The sequence below is a fragment of the Populus alba genome, chromosome 11, assembly GCF_005239225.2.
Source record: "Populus alba chromosome 11, ASM523922v2, whole genome shotgun sequence".
Classification (NCBI taxonomy): Eukaryota; Viridiplantae; Streptophyta; class Magnoliopsida; order Malpighiales; family Salicaceae; genus Populus; species Populus alba.
Genome location: NC_133294.1, coordinates 22,111,075 through 22,138,249, shown reverse-complemented (window position 1 = coordinate 22,138,249; position 27,175 = coordinate 22,111,075). Strand labels below are relative to the sequence as shown.

Here is a 27,175-nt window from a genome sequence, read left to right as displayed (position 1 = left end):
TTTCTTTTATGTTGGTTCAACCATTAAGTTCTTATAAAAAAAAAAAGAAGAAGGAAAACTAGGCTTATAGATAAAAAAGAAATTATCATATAATTCATGAAAACACGACTGAAATTTCATTTTATAATATTGATTTCAATTTAAAATGCTGCCTTCTCAATAAAGAAAAAAAAAAAAACTCTCTTCTCGTGGAGATTATTAGTATGTCAGAGCTCTCCTGTCCTTGCATCCCTCGCATTCCTCGCATTCATTGAAAATATTAGCAAGCCATTCTTTAAAAAAAAAAAAAAAACTCTACAATTGACCAGCAAAGTAGAGAATCAAGAAATTAATTTCCACCCCACATGCACAATAAAAATAAAAAGTAATAGTATAATTTAATTGGTGAGAACTTGGATTTTTCTGTTCGTTAATTTCAGCATTTTGAAGATTAGTCATTATGCACGTAAAATGGCCTAAACAATGTCGGTAAAAAAAATCAAAAAGGAAAGAAAAATACAAGAAATCGTTCGTCATCAATCCATTATTTTTCTAACTTTTTATTAAACAAACGTTCATCTTCACCGTCTCCAAGAAAATTCTGAACAGTAGCTTCTTTTTCTAAGCTATAATATTTCTTCTATTAATACTTCTACTCTCCATCTTTCTCAAAAGTGAACTAAAGGGTACTTTCTTCCTCCCTCCACGATCACTTGTAGCTTCTCTGCCAGTGGAAGAAGCTTAGTGGGTTCTTTCTGTACTTCCACTTCTTCAAAGCTGTTTCCAAACTATTCCACATAAGGGTTTTTACTTCTGTGGGGTTTCTTTAGTTTCTTGAACAAAAGTTTGGTTCTTGAAAAGTGAAGTACATCATGAATTGTTGTTGCTGATCTTCTTGTTGTTAAAGAGTTAAGCTTTTGTTGTGTTTTGGTGTTTGACAATGGAAGGTATCTACTTGGTGCATTTAATGGTAATGGTGCTTAGTCTGGGGTTGTTAGCAGGCGCTTTGTGTCAGGTTGATGATGGTTCAGACAATGAAACAACAGCTGTTTACATTATTACTCTTAAACAAGCTCCTGCTTCTCATTACTATGGAAAGCTTAGAAAGAATACTAATGTTTTCAAGCATGGTGTTCCTAGAAATCCAAATCAATTTCACAATCGAAGGTACTAACTTTATTGCTTCATTTTGTGTTTCTTTTAATCTTAGTGACCGTCTTGTCTTGGTTAGTTAAATCGGTTACATTTTATGGTTTGTAATATGTGAAATTGTTGTGCTTTTATGTGTTTTCTTGTCTAATGACGAAAATTTTGGTAATTTTGTGTGTTTTTGTTGCATGTACTCGGTTTCATGTTTTTTTTTTTAGTTTAGTTTAATTTCATGTTGGTCATTTTGTCTCCAATAAAGAAGTAGCTAGATGCTGATGAAATGTAAGTTTATTGTTTCCCGCTAATTGTTTGAGTTTTTATTGCTGCTGTCTTGTCTGCTCTAACTGGGTCCTCTTGTTCCTTATGTGGGGTTTCTATGGACTTTGTGTAAGGTTGTGTTTTTCATACATCACTGGATAAGGATTTACTTCCTTAACAAACATGACTTATTTATTTTCTCCTTTCTATCCCTTCGAGCTTTACTATTGTTTATTTGTTTCTTGAACTCTTCTGTAATAATTAGTTGAGGAATTGACCGTTGCCTCCATATTTTGACGGGATTAATTAGGATCACAGAGTGTGAATTGATGAGTGCTTAGCCAGATTTTACTTTTTTTGTTTAATTATTTGTCTATAATTCACCTAACATAGCCAATGATTGTGCTTGAAATCCATGCTTCCCCCTTACAGTTTGTCCCTTCAATTGTATTCCTTTTGGGGAGGATGAACAAGTTGACAGAAACTTGATTAATTAATTATGTTTTTTTGAATGATTTTTCTGTATTTTCAGGGATAATTCGAGATCCAACTGGAGTTCTAGTTCATATGTTGCTCGAGTTCATGATTCATTATTGAGGAGGGTGTTGAGAGGGGAGAAGTATCTCAAGCTGTACAGCTATCACTACTTGATTAATGGGTTTGCTGTTCTTGTTACCCCGGAACAGGTATGCATAAATCATCATTCATCATCATTAAGTGACCATAATTGTGTGGGTTAGCACATTGATGATGCTTCTATTACTAATGTATTTTTTATGTATAGCTATTGGGCCTTGGCTACAGAACTTGTAAAATCTTTGATTTGCAGCTTGTTTTACATATATTTCTGTATGTAGCATAACAAAGTCCCTGCAAGCTTTATTTTTGTGATGGGAATTTATGTTCTTGTTTGGAAAGAAAAAAACTGAAATTCTTAATTTGGTTGTACATATCATTTTCTAAGGCCTCTAAGCTTTCGAGGAGGAGAGAAGTGGCAAATGTGGCTTTGGATTTCTCTGTTAGAACTGCAACCACACACACTCCACAGTTCCTGGGCCTGCCACAAGGGGCTTGGGTCAAAGCAGGTGGATATGAAACTGCCGGTGAAGGAATTGTGATTGGCTTTGTTGATACTGGCATCGATCCAACTCACCCCAGCTTCGCTGATGACATATCTTTGAACTCATATCCAGTCCCTAGCCATTTTTCAGGCGTTTGTGAGGTTACTCGAGATTTCCCTTCTGGTTCCTGCAATAGGAAGCTCATTGGGGCACGCCATTTTGCAGCATCTGCTATCACCAGGGGAATTTTCAATTCAAGTCAGGACTATGCTTCTCCATTTGATGGTGATGGTCATGGAACGTAAGTGTGTGCTCATTTTGTTGTTGATAGAACCAACACTGGTGGTTCCTTGACATGCATTATTGTAAAGATCTTGATCCAATTCCAGCTCTTGTGATTCCATGATATGTAACACAGTAAACATGTTCATCTAATTCTTCAATACACAGTTAGTCTTAGTGAATCTTATCTTTATTTTCAGGCATACTGCCTCTGTTGCTGCAGGAAACCATGGGATTCCAGTGATAGTTGCTGGACATTGTTTTGGGAATGCCAGTGGGATGGCTCCTCGTGCACAGTAATTTCTGTTTATCATATAATGAAAATCTCACTTTTGTAAAGCTTTTACTTGCAGTAGTTCTTCTTTTGTATTAATTGCATGTTCATCTTTTCCAGTGTTTCTGTTTACAAGGCATTGTATAAGAGTTTTGGAGGCTTTGCTGCTGATGTTGTTGCTGCTATAGATCAGGTACGTATATTTAATCTGGTCTGTTTCTGCAAATGATTCTGTTACTGTGTTGCACAATTTTTCAAAAGGGGAAAGGACTTTGAAAGTTGAAACTGCCTGGGGCATTTGATCGATTTATATGCTGCTGATTATCAATATGTCTTGTTCGTTTATGGACTGTGACTAAACTTGGCCTTCATCTAGACAGTTTTGAGCTCATCAAATGGCTGTTGCCTCTTGTCTCAGGCCACCCAATTTGTTGTTTGCCTCATTATGGCCAGATTTAATAGGTTCTAATTGCTTGGGAAACTGCTCTATCATTCCAAGTAGAGCAATTTTGCTAAATGACAAGCAAGAGAAGGCTGGCATTTTTTAATTGATATTCATATGGTGATCAATATTAAATATTTATCACCTATTTTGTATTTGCAGGCAGCTCAGGATGGGGTTGATGTTTTAAGTTTATCTATCACTCCCAACAGGCGTCCTCCCGGTATTGCAACATTCTTTAATCCCATAGACATGGCGTTGCTCTCAGCTGTGAAGGCTGGTGTTTTTACTGTGCAAGCTGCCGGCAATACTGGGCCATCACCCAAGAGCATGTCTTCCTTCAGTCCATGGATCTTCACTGTTGGTGCGGCTTCTCATGACAGAGTTTATAGTAACTCTATAATACTTGGCAACAATGTAACCATTCATGGAGTTGGACTTGCACGTAAGCTTATCATCATCACTCCATTTCTTATTTTCTCTGTACACTATCTTTTGAAATGAACTTGCAAACAAAGAAACTCAGAGTAAAATGCATAGCAGCAATTGATGCTATTATTTTCCTGTTAATCAATGGTTTTCTACATATTTCCATTGAGATAAGAGTCTAATATACTTGCTTCGTTTTCCTTCAGCGGGAACAGATGAAGACACCATGTTGACCCTTGTTTCTGCACTTCATGCCGTGAACAATGAGACAACAGTTACTACTGATATGTATGTGGGTGAATGTCAAGATTCCAGTAACTTCAATCAGGATTTTATCGAAGGAAACCTCTTGATCTGTAGTTATTCAATTCGATTTGTGCTTGGACTTTCCACAATCAAACAAGCTGTAGAAACAGCCAAAAACCTCAGTGCAGCTGGGGTGGTGTTCTACATGGATCCTTTTGTAATTGGTTTTCAGCTTAATCCAATTCCAATGAGTGTGCCTGGGATCATAATTCCATCCCCTGATGATTCCAAGGTGAAGGTTTCTGTGCATTAGCGTTTGCTGGCAAATGACTATTCTTTTCTTTTAGTGTTTAGCTTGCAAGGTCTTTCTATGATATCATTTTGTGAGTTTTTTCCCTTCAAAAGAAATTGTCACTTACGTGAAATCTTAGCCTTGAATGATCCTTGTGGCAGGTTTTACTCCAATACTACAATTCTTCTTTGGAGAGGAACGGGACTACAAAGCAAATCACTAAATTTGGTGCTGTTGCAAGTATTTTAGGTGGACTTAAAGCTAACTACTCCAATTCTGCTCCCAAAGTCATGTACTATTCTGCAAGAGGACCGGATCCAGAAGATAGTTTTCTTGATGATGCTGACATTTTGAAACCCAACTTGGTAGCTCCTGGAAATTCAATATGGGCTGCATGGAGTTCACTTGGCACAGACTCAGTTGAATTTCAAGGTAGGAATATGGATACTGGAGCGGTCCAATTGAGATTCCATGTTAGTTATAGCGTTTACACAAGTAAAATGTATCTTATTCTGTCAACTGAACCCCCTAGGTGAGAACTTTGCAATGATGTCTGGGACGAGTATGGCTGCTCCTCATATTGCTGGGCTTGCTGCACTGATCAAGCAAAAATTCCCCAGTTTCAGTGCTTCAGCAATTGCCTCTGCGCTTTCCTCAACTGCTTCTTTATATGACAATAATGGTGGGCCAATAATGGCTCAGCGTGCTTATGCCAACCCGGATCTAAATCAGTCTCCAGCCACGCCATTCGACATGGGAAGTGGTTTTGTGAATGCAACTGCTGCTCTTGATCCGGGTTTGATTTTTGATTCCAGTAAGTTTACATTTATCATATAAACCTGTTTACTAGTTATCAAGTAATTTTTGCACATCATCATTTATTGACTTGGGATGTTGGAGTTGCCCTAGTTATTATCTTGTCACTGTAGAAAATATTTTATCCACCTATATTATCCTTGCCTCCTTGGATGTATTAATCACGCATCTTTTCTCCTTTGAAGATGTCTTAAAAGCGTCCATTTAGCTGACCCCAACTACTCTATGATTGTTAAGCTTTTTTGTTGTTGTTTAAAGATGTCTTTAAACCCATTTTAAATAGTTTATTTTTTTAATAAAAGCGAACATTTGATTGATGGATTTTCATTATTGCTTAAACTCTTGTAGTCTAATAACATAAATTCTTTACGTCCTTGAACTTTATCCAGAGCCATATTTTGCTAGTGGAAGAGGCACCTTGGCTAGTCTAGATCAGTCTAGATCAATTTAATACTGTATAAATTATTACTAGAAAAAATCTGGATTTTAATTTTGCATTTGCTATCTGTGATCCATTAATTTATTTGTGAACTTCATGCATCTGATTCTAACTTCATACTCTGCTTTTGCAGGTTATGATGACTATATGTCATTTCTTTGTGGCATTAACGGATCTAGTCCTGTGGTCCTGAACTACACAGGACAAAATTGTTTGTCTTATAACTCAACCATCAATGGCACTGACCTGAATCTTCCCTCCATCACAATCGCTAAACTATATCAGTCTAGAACGGTCCAAAGATCCGTGACTAACATTGCTGGTAATGAAACGTATAAAGTTGGCTGGAGTGCTCCTTATGGAGTGACTGTAAAGGTGGTTCCGGCCCGCTTCTCTATTGCCAGTGGGGAAAGGCAAGTCTTGAGTGTGTTCTTTGACGCAATAATGAATAGTTCTATTGCTAGCCATGGAAGGATAGGACTGTTTGGAGATCAGGGTCATGTTCTCAACATTCCATTGTCTGTCATTGTCAAAGTCACATATAATACCACAACAAACGGCTGAGGACTGAGACTGGTGAGATGTCTTCTGTAATATACTTTTGTAGCTTTTTGTAGCATTCCCTTTTGCTTGTGAGATGTCTTTAACCAATTTTTTGATTCATTCTTTATCATGTAAATGTCAAAGCATTTGCGATATGTTGATAACAATTGATTAATAATCGTATTTTGTATTTTGTCTTCCTTGTCTAAGATTATGTAACTGGATGTATTGTCAGAAATCTAGATAAGTTCATTTTGTATTTTTTAGTATAATAAAGGGCATGTATGTGGGAAGTTTCAGCAGAAAGATCAATGAAATTATGTTTCTTGGCACTCTTTCCAATTCTCTTTAGCAGCATTTAATTTCTGTAGTAATCTGGCCTCTTTGCTCTCCTCTCTATGTCTCTTCCACTTGTTGGCACAATCATCAAGAGGTTTTGAGTTTCAACAAGTTTTTACACAGACAAAGAAAGAGAGATTGAGAAGGCTGACTCATAAATGTGACTTGCAACTCCCTGTATATATATGAACCCTCAAGGGTGAGGGCTAGACATCAAAACTTTGCCTAGTCATGGCTACCAAAACTTCCTCGAAAGTGGTGTTGAAACCTATATTCTTGTTAGGCTTGTTTCTGTTGATCACTTGTCTTGCACTACAGATCGATGCTCGCCAACTCAAGGAAGAAAATGGAAATCCTATGAAGTTTGATAAAATCAATGCCAAGAAGGGATTGGGAGAGATGAAGAACTTGCCACCATTTCCAAACATTCCAATTCCTGGAATCCCATTTCCTCAATTTCCACCTCCACCTCCATTTGACATTCCCAATGTCCCTCCACTTCCTGACTTTCCTTTCCCTCCCATCCCTTCCCCTCTATCTCCTCCAGCATGATCAATTTTTGAACTTTTTTGAGTACCTTGTGACCTCTAAATAGCCATGGAAAAAGATAGGAGGAGGAGAATAAATAAATAAATAAACAACAATAAGCTGTGACTTTGTGATGGTACCAAGTCATATGTAAGGGACATGTTTTGCTTCTGTCTATCCTGCTGTGTTTTCTTTTCTTATTTCTATTTTTGTATCTAACTAGTACTGTGTAATGTTTCCCTTAATCTTCCTATCATTATCTTTTTTGTAACTGCTGATGGAATTAGTTTGATGAATGCTCATGGAGCAGCATGTGTTCATGGCAATTTGCAACGTTAACATCAACCATGTTATTATAGATCTTCATTAATAACTACATCAACAATGGCATAATCCCATATTATTTGTATGGAAAAGGAAACTAGCTACAAGATGAGCATGACACGTAACATTTGCTGCCAACGTACTCAAACCACCTGATGATGTAGTTAGTTTGCAAACTGTGTAGTTCCACCTGGAAAAGGCAATTATAGCTTCACGGGCTACCTTCATTTCCAATTTCTGATGAAGAAAAGCCTGAATCCACAAACTGTGGAGGCAAAGGAATTGAGGGGAGTTCAGGGATTGATGGCATTGTGGGAATAAATGGAAAAGGAGGGAATTTGGGTAGAGGAGGCAAGTGAGGAAATGGGAAAGCTGGAGTCAAATTGACCCCATCTTGGCCAGCAGGAAAAGGAGGAGGAGCAGGAGGAGGTGTTATTGGCTGTTGAAGTGGCATTGGAAGCATAGGTAGTGTGGAACTTGGAGGTGTTTGTGTCTCTTCATCTTCTGGCAATGGAAAAGTTGGCTTTAGAAGGTAAGGTGGGTCAAGTCCAAATTCTGTGGTTACTGCCATTTTTGGATTTAGTGACCTGCCAGAAGCTGAGCAGTAATGGGAGCTGCAAAGAAACAAGAAAGCAAAGGCAATTAGCAAGAGATCAAGCTTGGAAGCCATTGTGAGACTGATCAACTCAAGCAAGTTAAGTGGTGAAATGGGGTTTGATAGCTGCGATGAAGAAGTGGAAATCACAGTGGTCTTTTATGGGAGGAGAAATGAGAGTGTTGGTCATTGTATGAGTGCATGGTGGTTAGTGTTCATGGGTTGTGCTGAAGTTCTACACTAAACCTAATTACTTAGCCAAGTTTTGCGTGTGCAAGACAGTGGTGACTTTGATTATTATTATTTTTTAATTATTTACATGTAATTAGTTACACTAGATTGCATATAATTCCATACGATAAATATTCATGGGAAGATTAAAACGTAAATTATATTTTTTAAAAAAATATAAAGAGTAAATATAAAAAAAAAATTAAACTATAAATAATTATGTAATTTTCCCTGAAAATTATGATAAATATAGTGATAAAATGTCAAATAATTTTTATTTATTTCAATCTAGACTTTTTTAACAAAAAAATCTAGAAGCGCTATTTAATATCCATTTTCACACACACACACGTGTATATATATATATGGGTAAAATATTTTTAATTAAAAAAAGAAAATCTATTTTGAAAAGTAAAATGCAAAGGATATAAATTAGTATGTGTAAAAAATGGGTATATATCAAATAACAATATAAAAATAGCATAAAAGAAAGTAAAATCCAGCAAGACTGCCTGGTTGCTGAGCTTTGCTTTGCCAGTCTGTGAAAAAAGAAAAATTAGTCCTCCATTACCATCATCATGCCCGCTTCCGATCCCGAAAAGCTAATTGCCAAGGCTGATAAACTGTAAGCCCCCTTCTCTCTCTTTCTCTCTACGTGAAAGGATTCATTCTGTTTTTTTTTTTTCCATGGTTTTAAATGATTATGTATTGATGTTGTTTCTTGATTTTTATTTTTTATTTTTTTTGGGTTAGATATGACGTTTAAAGACTGAATTCTTGAAGTTATAGATTACTGAGAAATGTGAAAAGAACTTGACTTTCTTTACTGGGATAGCTTAAGCTCAAATGGGTTGATTGTTAACGTGAATTTTAATCTGCCCATTTGAAAATATTTGATGATTTGCATGTCTGTTAGGAGAAAAAGTGTTGGGTTTTTTAGATTCTGCATTGTTATGAAAATCTGAAGGTGGCCCATTTCTTGGACTGGAATATTTTTCATTTTGTTTACTTGTATTTTTTGTTTTGTTAGGACTAAACTCAGTCTTACAAGATGGAGTGCTGATTGGAGAAATGCCACTCTTTTGTATGAAGAAGCTGGTTAGTGACTGAGTTTGTGTGCTTGTGAATTGTTTTTTTTATGCAAAATGAAATGGATTGTGGTGGGTTTTTATTTTTATTTTTTATTAATGATTGTTTTGTTGTAGCTAATTTGTTTAGGGTTGCAAAGAAAAATGAAAAAGCAAAAGAAGCATTTGAGAAGGCTTCCAAAGGACAAGAGATGCTTTCTTCGTATCCTTGTTTTTGTTGACTCTAGTCTAGGAGTGATTCATAAAGTATTAATCTTTTTTGGTTTTGATATGTGTATATCTGCGTTTAATTATATACTTAATAAGAAAATCAGACCTTGGGATGCTGCTAAAGATATGGAGTCTGCTGCTGCTCTAGCAAAGGAGCTAGGCAACTGGAATGAAGTCTCTGACTTTTATAGAAGAGCATCTGAGCTGTACATGGAGTGTGGGAGACCACAGCCGGCATCAGATGCTCTAGCTAAGGCTGCTTGGTGAGGACTTGGTTTTTCCTTTTGTGTTCAGAACTCCAATGCTTTGTATTTGAAATAAATCATTTTTATGTAGCTATTTGCAGTTTAACACTTGGGAACTCATGTGAAACTCAAGGTTCGGAAAAACTTAAGGATTTATGGAAAGTGCCAATAAAGTTTCTAATGGTTCACCAAGCTTTGACATCATTTTCTATTTAGAAACCATACACCGTCAAGATCCTAGTAACTGTATAGTATAGTCGCATTTCTTCCATGACTCAATCTTCATATCAGTTTAACTTCAGAATGATTTGTAAACAAATAACTGCATACGAGTCTAGGAGATGTGCAGCATATATGCTACATCATGTTGTCTGTTCATGATTGAAAAATGATATGTGCCCCCCTGCCCTTCTGTCCAAACAAATGTCTGTATAGTTTAATAATTTTACCTTTAATTTTATTATTTTCTTCTTTTTATCCTTTCACAATTTATTGTCTCTCTTAGTAACTTATCCTTCGACACTAGGACAAATTTGCACTTGATTTTTTTTTTTGCTCACTCCAGTTGACATGCATGCATTCTCCTTGTGATAAAATAGTCATTGTAATTTACCCGCCAAATCAGGCTATCTTTGAAAAGTACTTTCTTTCCCCTTTCATAGTGCACTGGAAGATACTATACCTGACGCTGCTGTTCAGCTGTACAATGATGCTTCCACTATTCTTGAAGAAGATGGCAAAGAACAGATGGCCTTTGATCTATACCGTGCTGCCTCTAGTGTGTATATAAAGCTTGAGAAGTAAGGGTTTATTATGTATTTGTAGTATTCACTGACCGCCTAATGTTTAATTTGAGGCTGCTATTGTACAATTCTAACTTCTAAGTGTTATTATGGTGTTCCTACCTGCAGGTATAGTGATGCTGCAGCTTCTTTATTGCAATTGGGTCTAGCAGCAGATAAATGCAATGCCACCAATAGCCAGTGCAAGGTGTGATTTTAAGTGTTGGTTTTTTTTCCTCTTGCGGCCCAATGTATTTCTTGTGTTTTCTACTTTTCACTTTCCATTGTGTGTTTTTCCTTTTCTGTTTTTCCTTCATTCAAAATTATATTTAAATCTATATTAACTAAGACACCTACTGCTGATCTTGCTCTGAGGCAACTCAACCTTTTCCCTTTATGCGTTTAGGACATGTAGCCTCTCTTCACACTGTGCAGTATGATATAGTTTTTTTTTTTTTTTTTCTGTCTAAGAATCTCTGTTAATCTTACATTATCTTTATTTATTTCAGGCATATCTTGGTGCAATTATTGTGTACCTTTACGCTCATGACTTCAAGCAAGCAGAAAAGTGCTACAATGATTGCTCACAGTAAGCTAATTTTTCTGTCAGCATCCTTTAGCTAACAGCAATTTATTGAAATTTCTTGCAGCATGTTCTATCTATATGATGATGCTTTTGTTGTGCCATGTAGCTTCTTTTTACTTTGGCTGGTACCAGAGAGTTTTGACCGGTTATATACAAAAACTTAAAAAAAAATTGCTACTAATTAATGTTATGTTGAATGAATGGATTGAACTTGTAACATTGTGAAATCACCTTCATCTTGTATCTTCAATATCCAGCATTACTAAAATTATTGGAGAGGTACTCTAATATCCTGTCATTGCGTGCTGGAAGTAGTTTACAATGATTAGTTTTTATTTATTATTTATATATTTTTTTTTGCAGGGTTGATGCTTTTCTGAGAAGTGACCAGAACCGCTGTGCTAGTAAACTGCTTTCAGCTTACACAGAAGGTGATATTGAAGAAATCAAACGGCTGGCTCAGTCCAACACTGTTTCAAATCTTGACCATGTGGTAAATCTTATTTTAATCTTCTCTCACCCTGCCAGTTGAAAATGTATCAGCTGGTCTCACATTAACAGTAACATGTCATGTATTGATTATTGGTCTTGGATTTACTCACATATCTACAAGAAACTTGGGAAATCAGACATTTTTTAGATGTATAATTAGTGGTATTTGGTAACCTTTGCATTCAATGATTGTCGCTGTGCTTTGAGGCAGATTAATGGACTCTGAAATTTCATTTGATTTGATGCCATCACCACCTTTAGGGCTTTAGTTGTTTAACCTGAGAACATAATTAACCAACTCGCTTGTACCTCAACCTGTAAACCACTTTGCCAGCCAGTTGCACTTGCTTGACATGACTTGAAAAACTTGGTTTCAGGTAATCAAGCTAGCAAGAAAGCTACCAACTGGTGATGTTAGTGTTTTGAAGACCGATGCTGCCAAAGAGGAGGAAGAGCCATTGGATGAGAATGACCTCACATAGTTTTCTCGTTCACAAGATGGTTGGTAACATTTGTTTCAAAATGGGTGGATTTTGGTGTCATATACAGCATGTATAAAGCATACAATGGTATAATTTGATGTCCAGCCTTTTGTACTTAAAAATGTGTAAATATTTAAAATCTTCCGGGTCTTCAAATTTGGCAATTGTGAGCATTGATACAGCAGTCCCAAGATGTCAAGGCCATTTACCAGGTGGTTTTCGACCCATGTAAAACAAATTCAGGTACATTAAGCTAATAAATAATGCTACTGAACAGTGCAATCTCTATGATGGAAAATGAAAGAACATGAATGATGATTGATCACTTTCACCAATTTTGGGAATGAGAAAACTGTAGAATGCATTAAATATTTTGCAAAGATACATTGAAAGTCAGCAAACATGGCCATTGAAATTATTTGTGGCCTCATCAAGCCATACATTGTAGAATTTGCCAATGAACAAATGTTATTCATAAATGATCAGTCTCCATGCTATCTTGCCATGCAAGATGACACTTCATTTCTAGATTTGCTTGAACTGTTCCCATTTTTCTCCAGACAGGGGAACACGGTTTTTCAACTTTCACCTTCTTTTGTTTTTTCCATTTTTTTCTCTCTTCAGCAATCAAAGAGCCTGCACATTGCTACAAACGGGGTCTCTCGTAGGCCTCTAACACCAAATCAAGGAAGTGCTTGTTATTCCCCGGATAGATATAAAAGTATATGAGGATCAACATATAAAATAAAATCAATTTAACCGAATACGAACTTAAAGATGTAAATCAATCATTTGGCCTTGAAACAATCTATTGTCCACCTTTGTAAGAACACATGCAAGAAGAAGATGGAAGGACATAAATATACTAGTTTTTCACGAGAAAAATAAAAGGAAAAGTTTTCTAAAAAGCCAAGAATTCTTTTGTATTTTTAATACCTACAGTTTATTGCCATTTTCTTTCTCCCTCCCTTTTTTTTATTTAATTTTGAAATAAATTATTTTATTTAAAACAAACACAATTTGTGTTTTAAATAGACATGAATACTTTAAAAATGATGCTTATAAGAGTTCAAAGTGGTACCTCCAACTAATGATGCTCGTTGCCTCTCATCACAAACACCTATACTGATGTTTAGTCCAAATGGAGGAGAAATGAGTGAGATGTCAGAGTCTAGCATTCCATTTCCACATAGAACAGGGAACATATACAAAATTCAGCACTTAATATATGGGGATGAAGAAGGGATTGTGGCAATTAGAAGGCCTACAAGTTGGATCAGAAGACTTTGCAGCTACTTGGCCCCTCGTGTTTCAAAGAATCCTAGAGCTGTTTATGTCAATTATAGGGATCTTGACATAGGGATAAATAATCCTGCAGGTAGCACAGGTTATAGACAAGCAAGCACTTGAGGCATCAAATATTTCAAGAATAATGCTGACAGATTGCTACAGGTTATAACTTCTGTTGATCCTGCTAGTTCTTCAGAAATGAACAAAGCATCACATCTCTGTAATAGCTTCAAGCCCTAGAGCCACTAACAAGATTGGAAAATCAGAATTGCCTTCGGCTATTTTCCAAAACTGCATCGAGTTCTTCAACAGTTCTTGGCGGGAAGAGTTGGTTATAAGTTAGTTACACTCCCTTCGACCCAAATTAACCAACAAGACCACAAACATCTCTCGATTGAACAAAACCAAATTCAAGAAAATCAAGAAACTCTCTCTCAATGGACAAATACTTCTCCTCCTTCCTCCTCCTCGCCACCAGAGCCACCTCCACCTTCATCTGCACTCTTAGCCCCACACATTCACCCAGTTCTTCCACCACTACAACTCCCACCACCAATACCAACACCAGCATCACCCTTAACCCCACATTTCCCCTCACTGCTGCTCCATCTCCCACAAGTACCATCTCCACACCTTCATCCACCTCTGCTCTAAGTCCCGCCAACAATACCACCTCCACCTCCACCTCCACCTCCACCACCCTCACTTCCACGCCTACAACCTCATCTGCCCCTACTCGAATTCCCACCACCCTCACCCTCACATCTGTTTTCAGACTTGCCCAAACTCCCACCTACAATTCCACCAACAACAGCACCCTCACATTTGCCCCCAGTCCTGCCCTAACACCCACAAGCATTACCACCGTCACCACCACTTTCTCACTACCACCTACACCACCACCATTAACATTTAAACAAGAAGACCTCAAATCCGTCCTTCAAGAACAAATCGACAACATAATCTATGCAGTACTTGGTGCTGGAGACTTCAAGAACTGGGCCAGTGTCCTCACCATGGCTGACCCTACCACCTTCCCTATTTCCGCCACTTTCTTACAATTCTGATAACTCTCTTTCTCCAACCACCACCACCTCTGACCCTTTTATCTTCCCTTACCATATTGTCCCTCAACGCCTCGCTTTTGCTGATCTCCAGCAATTTAAGGCCTTCTCTCGCCTCCCAATTCTCATTCTTGACAAGTCAGCTCATCACCAACAATTCTGTATCAAATTTCACTCTTCATGGCTCTCGCCTTACGCATCCCGATATCTACACCAATGCTGCCATTGCTGTTCATGGCAAAGACAACCTTCTTGATTACTCATTTTTTGGTGCTGAACCTGGCAAGAACTATTCAGAGCCAACCATGGTTGCGCCACCAGGGACTCCTGTTTCTCCTCCTCCTCCTCCAAGAATATTTGTTCCAAGTACTGCAGACGATGAGGAGTTGACTGTTCACCAATGAGAGTCAGACGCGACTTGCTTGTGCACTGAGGTTTGGACTGTATTCTTGATTTTTTGTATGATCTTGGCTTCAGAGATTCAAAGAACGAGTCTGGTTGGCCATTGATGGGTTCTTGCTAAGGAACAGAAAATATAATCAAGAACTGCAATTGCTAGTTGGCCCTTCTGTAGCTATAGTCTTGTGCTTCTTTGTTAATGTTGTAATTCAGGAGATAGGGTAGGATTGTTCTTGTAAAAGGGGTTTTAGCAGAGTTGTTAACTGATTAGAGGCAGAGATCATTGGTCTGCTTAATGATCTTTCATGGGGTTTGTAACATGTTTTAACTGGAAGCAATAAACTTTTGTGTAATTGTGCTTGTTCTCAATACCTGATGCAGAATTCATGAATCCATGGCTGCTTTAATTGGGTGAAAATTTCTTCAAAATGAAAATTTTTTACTTTTAAATATATAAAAAAATTAATTTAATATTTATTCAGATAAATCACCCTTTTAAAAACTATTTTAAAACAAGTAAACAATAAAATTCATCACTTATCTTATTTATATTTATTAAACTTGGTCTAACTTCACAAGTTAATCCAAAAACCAATTATCCCAAGACAACCATAAATAAAAAAAATTATTATTTTTAAATTTAACCCAGTAAAAAATATTGAATGAACCCATTATCTTGTTTACTTAACAAAACTCAAGTTGATTTTTTTTTCTTCAAAATCACATTGTTGCAAATCTCATAAGTGAAGAATAATCATCCAGACTTTTATATTTATTTATTTATTTTTAAATTATTAGTGAACTTGATTAGATTTTTATTAAATTAATTGAATTTTAACTAAATTAATAAAATATAATTAAATCAACTCGAACAATTATTTCATATGTCACCATATTTCTATATCAATTTCCTATATAATTTGAGAAAATATATATATACTTAAATTGCTAGGCTATTATATATTAATCAAAGAAATTTTTTTTAAAAAAAGAGTACTTGTATTTATTAATTTATGGTGTTTGCTATTGTTATAATTGCCTTAATTATTAAACCATATACCTTTTTTAATTTGGTTTTTGAGTTTTCTTTTTATATTTCAAGTGTCAATCCGAGATATTATAGCTGTTATGGGGATCCAAGAAGAAAAATAAGAGAAATTACTGAAATAAAATACGAATAAGAGATTTTTTTCGTAAATTATTTAGTAAAGGATAAAATTGAAAATTTCAAGAAATTATAAGGGTAACATTGGGAAATTCTACACTACGGGGCAGAAGTGGAACATTGTTGAATCGACAAGGGCAAAGATATAGTTTGTCATCACAACCATAACACCTTCAAGTAACCATAAGAGTAGCCACGCTACAGAAGGGAAGAAAAGGAAGGTGGTATGGTCAGAGAGAAAAGAGGAAAGATTGTCAAAGAGAACTTGCCATAAGAACATAGCTAGGAATATAACCATGAGGAACATGTATTCATTCAGGCACCTCAACTTTCAAGAAACTTAAATGGATTGTAGACAAATCTCTGAGTTCCCTCTTCTGGTCAGCCCTAGTTACAAGTTGAACAGGTTGGTAAAATTTCCTGAAGTACAAAATCTCCATTATGGTCAGAAGGCAGCAGAAATCAAGATGCTGCTGTATCTACATTACGAGCAGGCACGCTGCACAACATTTCTGAGCGATTCGTGCCTGGGAACTGTTTCCCTTTTATGAACTATTGAAAGAATGGGCCTAAATTATGAGAAAGATGTGGTAAAGCTACCCTCATTGAGAAAGAATGAAGGAACCTGAACATGTTCTTTTTATTTATCTACTTGTTTTCTGAATCTCTTCCATCAGTGTTGTGAATGCTACTCTCTGTTCAGCACTTTGCGAGTCACTGCAGAGTATTCTGTGCATTATTTTTAACTCTTCTGGACTTGCTTTCTTGAATAATCCTCGCAGCACATGCTGCACGTCTTCATCAACCGAATGATGACCTCCTACACATAAGCTACCAGGGTCCTGTGTCAAAAGGTTAATGTCAGCCTTTTCCTTTGTTTCTGCAAGACAGCAACTTGATCCAAATGAGGGCTGCTTGACTTCACTTGCATTCCTCAAATTCACAAGCCTATGATTCCAGTATTCCACACACCGATGATCGGGGTCAAGAGCCTCGATAGCCTGAAAGTAATTTAGTCAGAGTCAACATATGAATTCAGATAGTATAATCTAAGGTGGGCAACACATCATACCTTTATGGCATGTATGTGCTGCAACCTCAAATATATGACAGTTCCAATTTTGAAAATATTCCATTAGTCATACCAGATAAATGCTATTAGATTCAAGAAGCCTCTGTAACAGAAGCATCAATTAAATATGGCACGCGGAGGTTGCTTTACCTGAACAATTGGTGGGAGAGAGAAATCCAAACATTTCTAGCCCATTAATGCTCTGCAAAGGCTCCAAAGGGGGAAGGTCTCTTTCTCCTAGGCTGTTTCGTCTTAGAATTTCTCCGTTTAGTCTTTGCAGAACCATCTCCCAGCACTTCTCAATTGAAACATCAGCAAATATCTCACCAGGGCATTCTTCTAAAGATACCTGAAATTTCAGGGTGTCATTTTGAAAGCTAGATATCCATAACAAGTTCAACTCTAAAACTCTAAACCCACTTTTTTTTTCATCGGTCATAAACTCAAGCAGACTTGTAGAGGGGAAAAAAAAGAGAGACCTTGAAAAGAGGGCCAAGAGGACCAGCATCCTGTACTTCTGAAACTATAGGTACAAATTTTTGTTGGATCACGAACACTAAAAGAAACTTCACCTGGCTTCTAAATCCTGCAAAAAATAAACAAAAAATGAAACAATATATTAATGAATCCTGAAAATGTAAAAATGAATTACAAAAACAGAAAATATAATTAAGAAAACCAAGAAAACATCATAAAACAGTGTACCTTTAGGGAATATGGCCTGCTTACAGTACCAAAGCTTTCCAAAAATGACAGATCCTACATTTATTGGTTCCACACAAGGATTCAATTTCTTCACTGGGTTGCTTTGGTTTGTTACAGATCTTACATTTGATCCCTCAACCATTTCAGTTTTGAAGCTTTTTGCTGACGTCACTGAATGTGAAGGTGGAAATGAAAGATCAACCCCAAACAGCTTCTTACAAGATGCACCGAACATTGGATATGAAGGCTGGTTCTTGTTGGACAATTCATGCAACTCAGATTTACAGTCTCCAGCAGCTTGTTCCCTGCCTTGTTCTTTTGCTGCATCTGAACTGAAATGTGTGTCTTGCATGCATGGTGAACCATGCGTCTCCTTCACATTTTTACCCCAGCTATCAGATACAAGCAGAAGCTTACTTTCCCGGTCAATAGACATAACATCAATGTTCAAATCAATGCATCCCTCTTGCTTCATCTTAACTTCGTTTTTCATTACCGAAGCTTCTTTGTTAAAGTTGTTGTGATGACTCCCTGACTGGATTACTTCTGAATAAGTGTTGCTATTAAAACTGCAAGAGCCTTTGGTGCTCAAGTTTTCTTCTGCTTTTGAAGAACAAGGTGGAGTTTCCTGTCTCTTAGAATAGCTGGTTTGCAATTCCTCGTCATCAAGTTCAAGTTCAGGCACATGAGTGTCATTATCACCAACAGAAATCAATCTGTGTTCTCCAGATGCCCATTCTTTTAGAGCATATGATTCTCCCTCCAATCCATCAACCAGAGTGTTCAATTCATCCAAAGTGTAGCGAAGGAGGACATACCTATGATCTATTTCACAGGAACAAAATTGGCTTGCATGTTTAAGGCAAGCAAATCGTTTAGGGGAGCACTTACAGCTCACCGCAGATAAATGCAAGTCATAGAAGCACGAGAAACATTCTCTCTCACTTTGCAAATCAAAGTCCTTTTCCATCTTTTGTAGTCTTAAATTAGTTGGAAGACACTTTATTCTTTCCTGCTCCATCTTCACCCTTGTCTGTTGAAAGTATAATCTTAAAAAAATTAGTCTTTCCGATGGTACTAAAATATTCAATAATGTAAAGTGCATGAACATACAAGCATGTATGCATCTTAACATGACAGATAAAAGAGTACCTTAACTGCCATGGTAAGCACTCCGTCCTTCCCACAGGCACTCCTCCACCTTAAATTTTCAGGAGTTTCCTTTCCAAGAAGTAACAGTTCCTTAAGGGCACAGATTGCTTCCTGAGCTGCTCCCATCAGTAGCTTGTCATGAGATATAGATGTCTTGCGCTGCTGCTCACTGTAAAGCTCAACTGCATGCTGTCCATGTTCCAACCAATCAACAGGGGCTACATTGACTGCCTCCGCACAGTTGAAGCCACAATTAAAGCCTGAGTGGTATGCTCTAGGAAAGGTAAGAACAAACTCCCCAGAGTGTTGGACCACCCGATATGCTGGTACACCCTCAGCTTTTAAAACCGTAGGAGATAGTTGAGTTACCTGTACCCAAAAAAGGAATTACCATGTTAGATAACTTGTCACAAAAATTAGAAGCAAAGTGGGGTCAAAACAAATCAAAAGTTTTTAGTGCTTGTGGATTCCTAACATAATATGAGAGTGTCTCGCACAATGAATCAGCTTAATCATTGAGGTAAGCAACTTAAAGAAAGCCAGCCAATGAAGAGATTGTGTGTGGGGGGGGTGTTCAGCTCAAAATTTGTAAATAGAGTACAGTTAAATGATTTAGGAGTAAGGAAATGAGGCTGGAAGTCACAGCAGAACAGATCATCTTCTAGCTTTCATATATTGGACAGGTATCTAATCCCATTTGGTTTGTCCACTTTCCTCCTCATTTTTCAGACATCTTTGAAACTTTGTCCAGCTTTTATCAACAAATAACCTCTTAAACAGCTCAATTTATATCTAAATATTAAAAATAATAAATAGTGATCTTCTTACCAGACAATGAAGTAGATCAGGTTGTTCTTCAAACAAATCAGGTAAATGCTTTCTCATTGCATCTTCCAAATTGGAAGCATGGCTTTCAGGTACACCATACCATATCTTTGGATCACCCCAATGTAAATAGTTTAGCGAATACAAGTGGTGGTCCTCAACATGCTGTTTTGAAAACCAATTCAAATGGTGAAAAGGGGAAGAACAAATCAGTAAGCAAATGAAAAGGAAAGGAAAATCCAACTGCATGGGAACTAGATGCAGTACAATCAAATGATGTTAGCTTGAATCTAAAGAATAATTTTGATCAATTTATAGTACTCGGCTGATAATGCTAGAGATACATGAACCTTAAAGAATCAATAACTAAAGCAACAGACCAAGAAAACTTGATGCATGCCCCTGTCATGTTGAAATTGGTTAAACTAAACCTAGCAGAGCCTATTGTATTGATCACTCTATTCTCAAATATCTTTAAAAATAGTAGTCTGGTGACTTACCCAACAAAATGATGAGAAACACATTCCAATATACAGCCACGGAACTAAAACTCCTGAGATATCACATCCTTCAAAACACAGCACAGAACCTGGCAGGCGTGGTAAGTTGTTTAGATTCCAACCAGATACCACATACTGATCTGAATCACCTTTGGTCATCAAGGCTGAAGCCTTAGGAAACCCACTTCCAAATGTTACCGTTTCCAAATCAGCTCCATAGAGTACCTGTGATATGATAGAAGAGAAATGTTATAGAGGTCAAACATGGATATAAATTAAGACACAGGAGAAACAATCATATCAAGAACCCTATTTTCATACCTTAACCTCGTCTGTTGGTTTCTCAACAATCCGCCAGTATTCACCTTCAATATCCTCGACAGAAGGCTCCAATTTCTGGTTTACAGTCACACCATCCATGAGATGCTTCACTCCAAAGTAGCACTCTTTGAAATAAGCAGCTTCTTTCTCAAATTCTTCAAGAGTGAAATCAGAACCAGAAAGGAATCCAAATGTCTCATCAGTCTCAGACGCAACATTACTTTCTGAACAAGAATTGGTACGTCTCCTGTTGGTTCTTCTTGTGATTCCCATCCTTAATTGTCTCCTTCTTTTCCGTTTCCGACTTTTAGATTTCTTTCTCATTGGCTCTCTATTTTGAAGCAATTCAACAAACTGAATTCGTGTGGAAAACTTATTATGTTTCCATGTATCTTTCTCTTTGAGGCGGCAAGGTGGACTCCATGAAGGTGGAGGGACAATCCGACATATACCATATGGCTCTGCTTTTGCACGTATCTTTGATATATAATCAAGTGTATTCTCAAATTCCTAAATAAAGGAGCATGACACTTGTTATAAAATTAAATATAAGATAGTACTATCATCAAATGTACCAAATAACTACCTCAACAGTTGGATAAAACACTGGAGCATCCTCAATGACAGGCCTACAAGCTTCATCTGGATCCCATCTGGCTTTTACCTATACCACATGAATCATATCATACTTAAACAGGCATCAGAAATTAAATGGTTCAAAAAACAAGCTGGTACATTCTGCACCTTAAGAATTTCAAGCATTTGGATTTTGCTTCAGAAGAAAATCCGACGGTCTATTTGTCAATCCAAATAATAAAATAAAAAACAGGCAATGTATGTTTTTGCGTAAATACTTTTCAGTTGTTCATGGTGAAAAAATTCAAAGTTAAAAAACAAGAGTTATTACACTAGGTTCTCCAAATACCATTGAAGAAAAATTTTACATTTGAATTTGATTACGCATCTGAGAACACTGTAGTCCAGTACTAAAAGAGTAAACACACCACACCGCCACAATTGAAAACCAAAAAATTAGCAACAATCACATTTAAGATCATGAAACAAAAACTCCATGATCCTTACATAATCAAATTCCTCCACTCACTAAAACCAAATAATCAATACACATTGTATTCTCAATGATTTGTAACAGAAACACGAATGATCATCAAAAGATCAAAACTTTCTGCCTAACACTCCGATCGAAAGACAAATACCTAATCTTCTCAACAACCCAGATTAGTACAATGCAGATAATAACTATATACAGAACCAAATCACACCAATCTTACATAAAAACAATTCAGTCAATGAGAAACAGAACACATAAAGATCAAAACTTTAGAACAGATAAATCATGGGGCAGAATCAAACTAACCTCTTTGAGATGAGATTCTGCAGGAGATTTGAACTGTTCCATTGACTGTTCAAACAAAGATAGAATTTTGACTCGAGAAGTTAGAATCTTTACCCTGCAATACCAGCAATTTTTTAAACTAAACTAACCAAAATTCAAAACCCAGAAAGAAAAACTCTATTTCCCTAACAAAAAGAAACCTAACCCTCAATTCCCTTCTGTCCCAATTGTCTAAAAAAGGTTTCTTCTCTCATAAAACTTGCATGAACACAAAAAAAAAAAAAAAAAAGACAAAAAATAATAATAAATCAAATCCAAACACTAAGATTTTATTAAAAAGAAACAAGAGGAAAGACTCGGGTTTTTTTTTATATTTAATTTGATTGGTAGAGAGATCGGAATAATAAATCATAATATTTATAATAATAATGACAAAGCAGGTGAAATCAACATATAAATATTTATTGCCTTATTAATAAAATTAAGAACGGTTAAGATTGAAGAAGATTGAAAGAAGTTTAAATGCAGCAAGAAATCAGTCTCCTCCCTACCTTAATTTGGCAATCTAATTAATTCAGTTGATACATTTTATTTATTGTAATTCATTAATAAAACAAAAAAATCAAAAAATAATAAAACAAAATAGGGTTTAATTTTCTTTAAAAAACAATAATAAATAATAGTGGGGTAAGAGTAAGAATAGATGAAGAGAGAAAAAGACCCTAGCGGCACACAATTGTATTTGATGTAGAGGGAGAAAGTCGTTAAGTCTTAGAGAGAGAAAAGAGAAGAGAGGATCAAGTCAATTGTTGATACCCGCTAAAACGCACGCTGTTTTCAACGAAAACAACCAACTGTTTTTATTTCTTCATACGAGGACGTGTATGTTACACTATCATATGCTTCCTACGCACGCATGCAACTTCTTTTTTCAAAATGGTGAGCTTCAAATCATTGTGTTAAAACCCGATACATGGTTGTGTCTAGGTAACGACTCGGGATGGTTAATTTGAGTTAATTATATAAAAAAAAATTTGATAGGTTAAGTATTGACCAAGTCAAGTTGAGTTAAATTTTTTTATTTTTTTTTTAATTTAGTTTGATTTTGATTTTAAATTAATTGAGTCTCAAGTTAACTTACCAAGTTGACTCAAATTTTATAAGCAATGTTAAATTTTTTTTTTTTTTTAAAAACAACATAATTGTACTTTTTTTGGACATGAAATGTGTTATCCACTTCCACTAGTATAGTAGTGTTAAAGGTGTAGTTATAAAATCTTAGCATTTAATCTTCACCGTTGTTTAGTTTAGTGACTTGCTACTTTTATGACTCGTTAATCTCAACTGACTTGGACTAAGTAGGTTAAAAATTTTAATTTTAAATAAAATTATTATTTTAGAGTTTTTTTTTATAAAAAAAAATTAGATAGGTTGGTCGACCCATTTGACTCAATTTTAAATCAAATGGATCCCGGGTCAAGTTTAGATATAAATTGAGCTCCATTACACAAGATGTGGATCTGCTAGATAGAAAATAGCATAGAGTAAAATATAATCGATGTACATAAACGAGATATATGTTGTTGCAGGCTATTGTTCTAAGTTCTTTCTTTAAATTGATTATCATATGGATTAAAATTTAATCAAGATTCAATATCAATGATTGATATATCACTTGTATCATTAGGAGACTTGTGATATTACTAGTTTTCATGCATCGAGCTCATTTTAAAAAGAATTTTATTAAAATTATTATTTTGTATTTTTTATAATACTCAGCTCGATAAAATTGTCTTAACTTCTGATAGATATTGAAATTGGAGTTGCAAGAATTGCTCAATGAAAAATTGCTATGCAGTTAGTAAATTAATAGCAGTTCAATGAAATTTGACAATTTGCTAGATAATGATATCCCTGAAAATCCCAAGGTGCTTAGAATAAGTTATAAATTGGTTAATCATTTGTTATTGTAATTTGACCCACTCTCTTTAACCTAGATGATCAAAATTGGTGTAGCTTGATGTGAGAGATATTGTATCTGCAAAAACAAATTTATAATATATTAAAAGATTCTTTGATGTTTAAGTAAGTATCTTTCTAGAAAAAGAGTAATGATATTTTTAGAAAGAAATACTCTTTAAAATATATATGCAATAGAGAATTAAGAGATTCAGAACCATTTATCTAGGTAGTTCAGGGAGTATTTATATAGCATGTGAACCTTATTTTTTTTTTGTTGAAGTTGAGAAGCTAAAGAGTCATTCCACCCTTCTAAATTAATTTTGTATCGTGAGTTGTGTTTCACCCAGTCTATTTAGGATACCATTATAGCACATTGTCTTCCATTAATTTTATCTAGTTAAGAAATGGAGATATAGTAGGCCACGAGAGATTCTAATGCACCTAATGGTGTTAGTGAAATGTAAACCTATTTAATTAAGTATATTTATTGAGAAATAATCTCTTTAAGATTTATTTAAAAATATATAGAGGTATGACATTATATTCAAGTATTACATTTGAATTCATAGGTGTAGTGGATCTAGCCATACATTAGGCCTAGGCAAACATTAAGTGCCTAGCACATCTAGGATGTGATGATAAAAAATCCTAGGGCTTAACGCCCTTGGTCAACGGATATCAACCTTAACCTCGTAGGCATAACAACACCTGCTAAATCCAATAATACCTTGGTGTGGCAGGCTCTTTGCCCAGCTGTGCCTGGGCCTGGCGTCACACTAGATCCACTTACTGAGCCTCACATGTGCGCAAGCCCACCCGTGTTTAGACCTGACGCATTTGTCAAGCCCAAGTGCTGGGTCTAGTAGTGCATGTTAGGCCCAGTGGTTTTTTTTAGCCTAACAATGCATGTTAAGCCCAGGCCTGTCCAGAGATGTTTCGGGACTTACCAACATGACTTTTTGAAAAACAAAAAAAAAATACATGATCCATCACTAGCAACTCTTCTATCTCCCGTTCATCTTTCTCTCTTGGTGTTGGCTCTCAACAAGAAAAGTGGGATGATATTATTTCCCTTTAGTTTATACTCTCTCTACTTGGTTTCGTCACTATGGAGTCGCTTCAGCTCCCGTCCTTTCATTTTCTCATTGCTTGCCACATTATTTGGTTTGTTAAGGGGGTGCTGAGCTTCTTTCTTGCTCTTTTTCATATCAACGATCACATGATATGTGTCAGAGAGGATTTATTTGCCTTGTTTCACAAGTCTGTTCATTAATTTCCATGGTTAGCTGCGTTTGTTAGTTTCCTGCTAAACTTTTGCTCTCTGATCTTATTTCTATTTTTCTAGCCTTTCTTTTACCGAGTTTCATCCTTTTTTGCAGGGTGTTTGTTGTTTTTGGTTTTAGCCATGATATTTTGCCCTAGCCTCAGAAACAAATGCGTACCAGAGCATCTTCGCAACCACAGGTCACTCTCTTTTGTGTTTTTCTGCGTGTACTTTCCTCATATCATGCCTGCCATAAAATTTAAGATAAGTGGGCACCAATTCTCCTTGCTTGACCTTTTTTGCATCATGATTTGTCCAAATGCAGCAGGATTATCATTGTTGCAAACACGGAAAGCCTCGGCTTTTGTTGCATTCAAGAGAATCAACCGAAGTTTCACAGCAGAAGCTTGCAAAAAGAATTGAATTATGATTTTCAAGCTCATAAACTTTGAAGGAACTAAGAATAACTCAGAAACATGCACATCAATTCTCTGTTTTTATCATAATAGAAGGCCAGACCCATATCAAATCCAGATATTATCTCACTTTGTTTTGAAACTCAAACAGGACAAAGGGTTTCTCTTTTGAAAACCATTGAGTTGAGAGTTGGATGTATCAGTACATAAGCGGACCTTAGCATATCTGGGTCGATGTTCTATTCAGATGAATAATATTATAGTACTTTTGACTTCTACAAGCACAGAGGAATGATCCCATAGCAAGTCCAAATACCATCTCCTCAAAAGAATGCCAATTATATCTATATACTTTGAGATCATGTCTGCTGTTCATCATTTTTTTTTCTTACTATGTTTTTCTGCTAATATGGCTGCCGCAGCTTTTGCTTGCAATTACACTCCTCTTTTTTTTCGTTTGGCATTTCTTCATGCTGTGATTATCTATGTGTTGAACGTTGCTGGTTCATATTCTTAGCATCGTCCAACCATGTATGTTCAAATGGTTGGAGCTACAACATGACTGAACCCACTGAATAAATCAGTTGAGAGTGGTTGCTGTGTTAAAGAACAAAGTCAGTGGCCTAACCATGTGATTTATGACTTGATAATGCAACTTTATTAGGTGAATTGTGATTTTTTTTCAACACGATGTGATTTTCTCAGCCTACAAATCAATATGATGAACCGTTGATTCAAAGCTTGGCCCACACCGGGTTTCATGTCTAACAAATGACATCCATGAACTTGGAAATGATGGGGAACAAGGGACATAACTTGAAAGTGTATAATGCTGCAACAATCATGGCTGCCACAGATTGCTTCTCAGCAAAGAATAAACTTGGACAGCGCAGTTTTGGACCTGTTTACTATATGTAGTTTTATATAAATCACTCAAAGAACAAAATTCAAAAACCCTGTAAAATCTATGTAATGACTAATGAGATGTTTTATTTGAGGGAAATTTATCGACTGAGAGAGAGAGAGAGAGAGAGACATAAAAAGACTATCAAAGAAGTTCATGACAAGCGCTTGTTGAATTCAAAAACGAGCTTATACTCGTAGCTAAATTGCAGCACATGAATCTTGTCAGGCTCCTGGGTTGCTGCATTCAAGGGGATGAGAAGATGTTAGTCTACGACTACATGCCTAATAAAAGCTTGGATTCATTTTATCTTTGGTAAGCAACAATTTCTCTCCATGCTGCTACGCGCTTCAGTTTCCTGATATATTTCAAAATTAATAAATTTCGGTGCGACGAGCTTTAGCTTTTAGCATGTCACAGTAATATAAATTATATCTTATAACTTCATTAAACAGTTTAAATTCTTGAATTAAAATGGTTTTTTTTTGTATTAGAGCAAATGATCATAGTTTGAGGGGTGCGCTGGAGAATAACAGGAATGCTATGGACGGCATTTTTTCTCTGAAATCTGAATTCTTTAGTTTTGGAGTCCTGCTTCTGGAGATTGTGAGTGGTACAGAAAACCCAAACTTCTTCGCATTGACCCTCCTCTTCAGTTTAATTACGG

At 36.2% G+C, this 27,175-nt stretch overlaps 2 protein-coding genes, 1 long non-coding RNA gene and 2 pseudogenes across 3 annotated transcripts; 4 read left to right on the top strand and 1 right to left on the bottom strand.

Annotated features, from left to right (window-relative positions):
* Nucleotides 1–561: 561 nt before the first annotated feature.
* Nucleotides 562–6,410, top strand: LOC118040786 (subtilisin-like protease SBT2.2). The gene is made up of 10 exons (XM_035047812.2): nucleotides 562–1,146; nucleotides 1,919–2,072; nucleotides 2,351–2,748; nucleotides 2,930–3,025; nucleotides 3,124–3,196; nucleotides 3,608–3,890; nucleotides 4,081–4,412; nucleotides 4,574–4,844; nucleotides 4,945–5,226; nucleotides 5,801–6,410. The coding sequence occupies exons 1-10, from the start codon at nucleotides 920–922 to the stop codon at nucleotides 6,229–6,231; spliced, it is 2,547 nt and encodes an 848-aa protein (XP_034903703.1). The 5' UTR covers nucleotides 562–919; the 3' UTR covers nucleotides 6,232–6,410.
* Nucleotides 6,411–8,693: 2,283 nt separating this feature from the next.
* LOC118040785 (gamma-soluble NSF attachment protein) lies at nucleotides 8,694–13,077 on the top strand. Its single transcript, XM_073412365.1, has 9 exons — nucleotides 8,694–8,852; nucleotides 9,258–9,325; nucleotides 9,433–9,517; nucleotides 9,630–9,788; nucleotides 10,433–10,570; nucleotides 10,682–10,760; nucleotides 11,062–11,141; nucleotides 11,502–11,631; nucleotides 12,008–13,077. Exons 1-9 carry the CDS (start codon nucleotides 8,806–8,808, stop codon nucleotides 12,110–12,112), a joined length of 891 nt encoding a protein of 296 aa, XP_073268466.1. The 5' UTR covers nucleotides 8,694–8,805; the 3' UTR covers nucleotides 12,113–13,077.
* Nucleotides 12,160–15,218, top strand: LOC118040784 (uncharacterized; annotated as a pseudogene).
* Nucleotides 15,219–16,309: 1,091 nt separating this feature from the next.
* LOC118040783 (lysine-specific demethylase JMJ18-like) lies at nucleotides 16,310–22,767 on the bottom strand (annotated as a pseudogene).
* A 2,193-nt stretch (nucleotides 22,768–24,960) lies between these two features.
* On the top strand, nucleotides 24,961–26,060 carry LOC118040782 (uncharacterized). The gene is made up of 3 exons (XR_004686195.2): nucleotides 24,961–25,205; nucleotides 25,304–25,388; nucleotides 25,514–26,060. It is a non-coding gene; the product is annotated as an uncharacterized lncRNA (long non-coding RNA).
* Nucleotides 26,061–27,175: the final 1,115 nt, after the last annotated feature.

Coding starts and splice junctions, on each gene's coding strand:
- LOC118040786 (XM_035047812.2), top strand. CDS start 920: ATGGAAGGTATCTACTTGGTGCATTTAATGGTAATGGTGCTTAGTCTG. Junction 1,147..1,918: donor AATCAATTTCACAATCGAAG/GTACTAACTTTA, acceptor CTGTATTTTCAG/GGATAATTCGAGATCCAACT. Junction 3,197..3,607: donor TTGTTGCTGCTATAGATCAG/GTACGTATATTT, acceptor TTGTATTTGCAG/GCAGCTCAGGATGGGGTTGA.
- LOC118040785 (XM_073412365.1), top strand. CDS start 8,806: ATGCCCGCTTCCGATCCCGAAAAGCTAATTGCCAAGGCTGATAAACT. Junction 9,326..9,432: donor TCTTTTGTATGAAGAAGCTG/GTTAGTGACTGA, acceptor GTTTTGTTGTAG/CTAATTTGTTTAGGGTTGCA. Junction 11,632..12,007: donor TTTCAAATCTTGACCATGTG/GTAAATCTTATT, acceptor ACTTGGTTTCAG/GTAATCAAGCTAGCAAGAAA.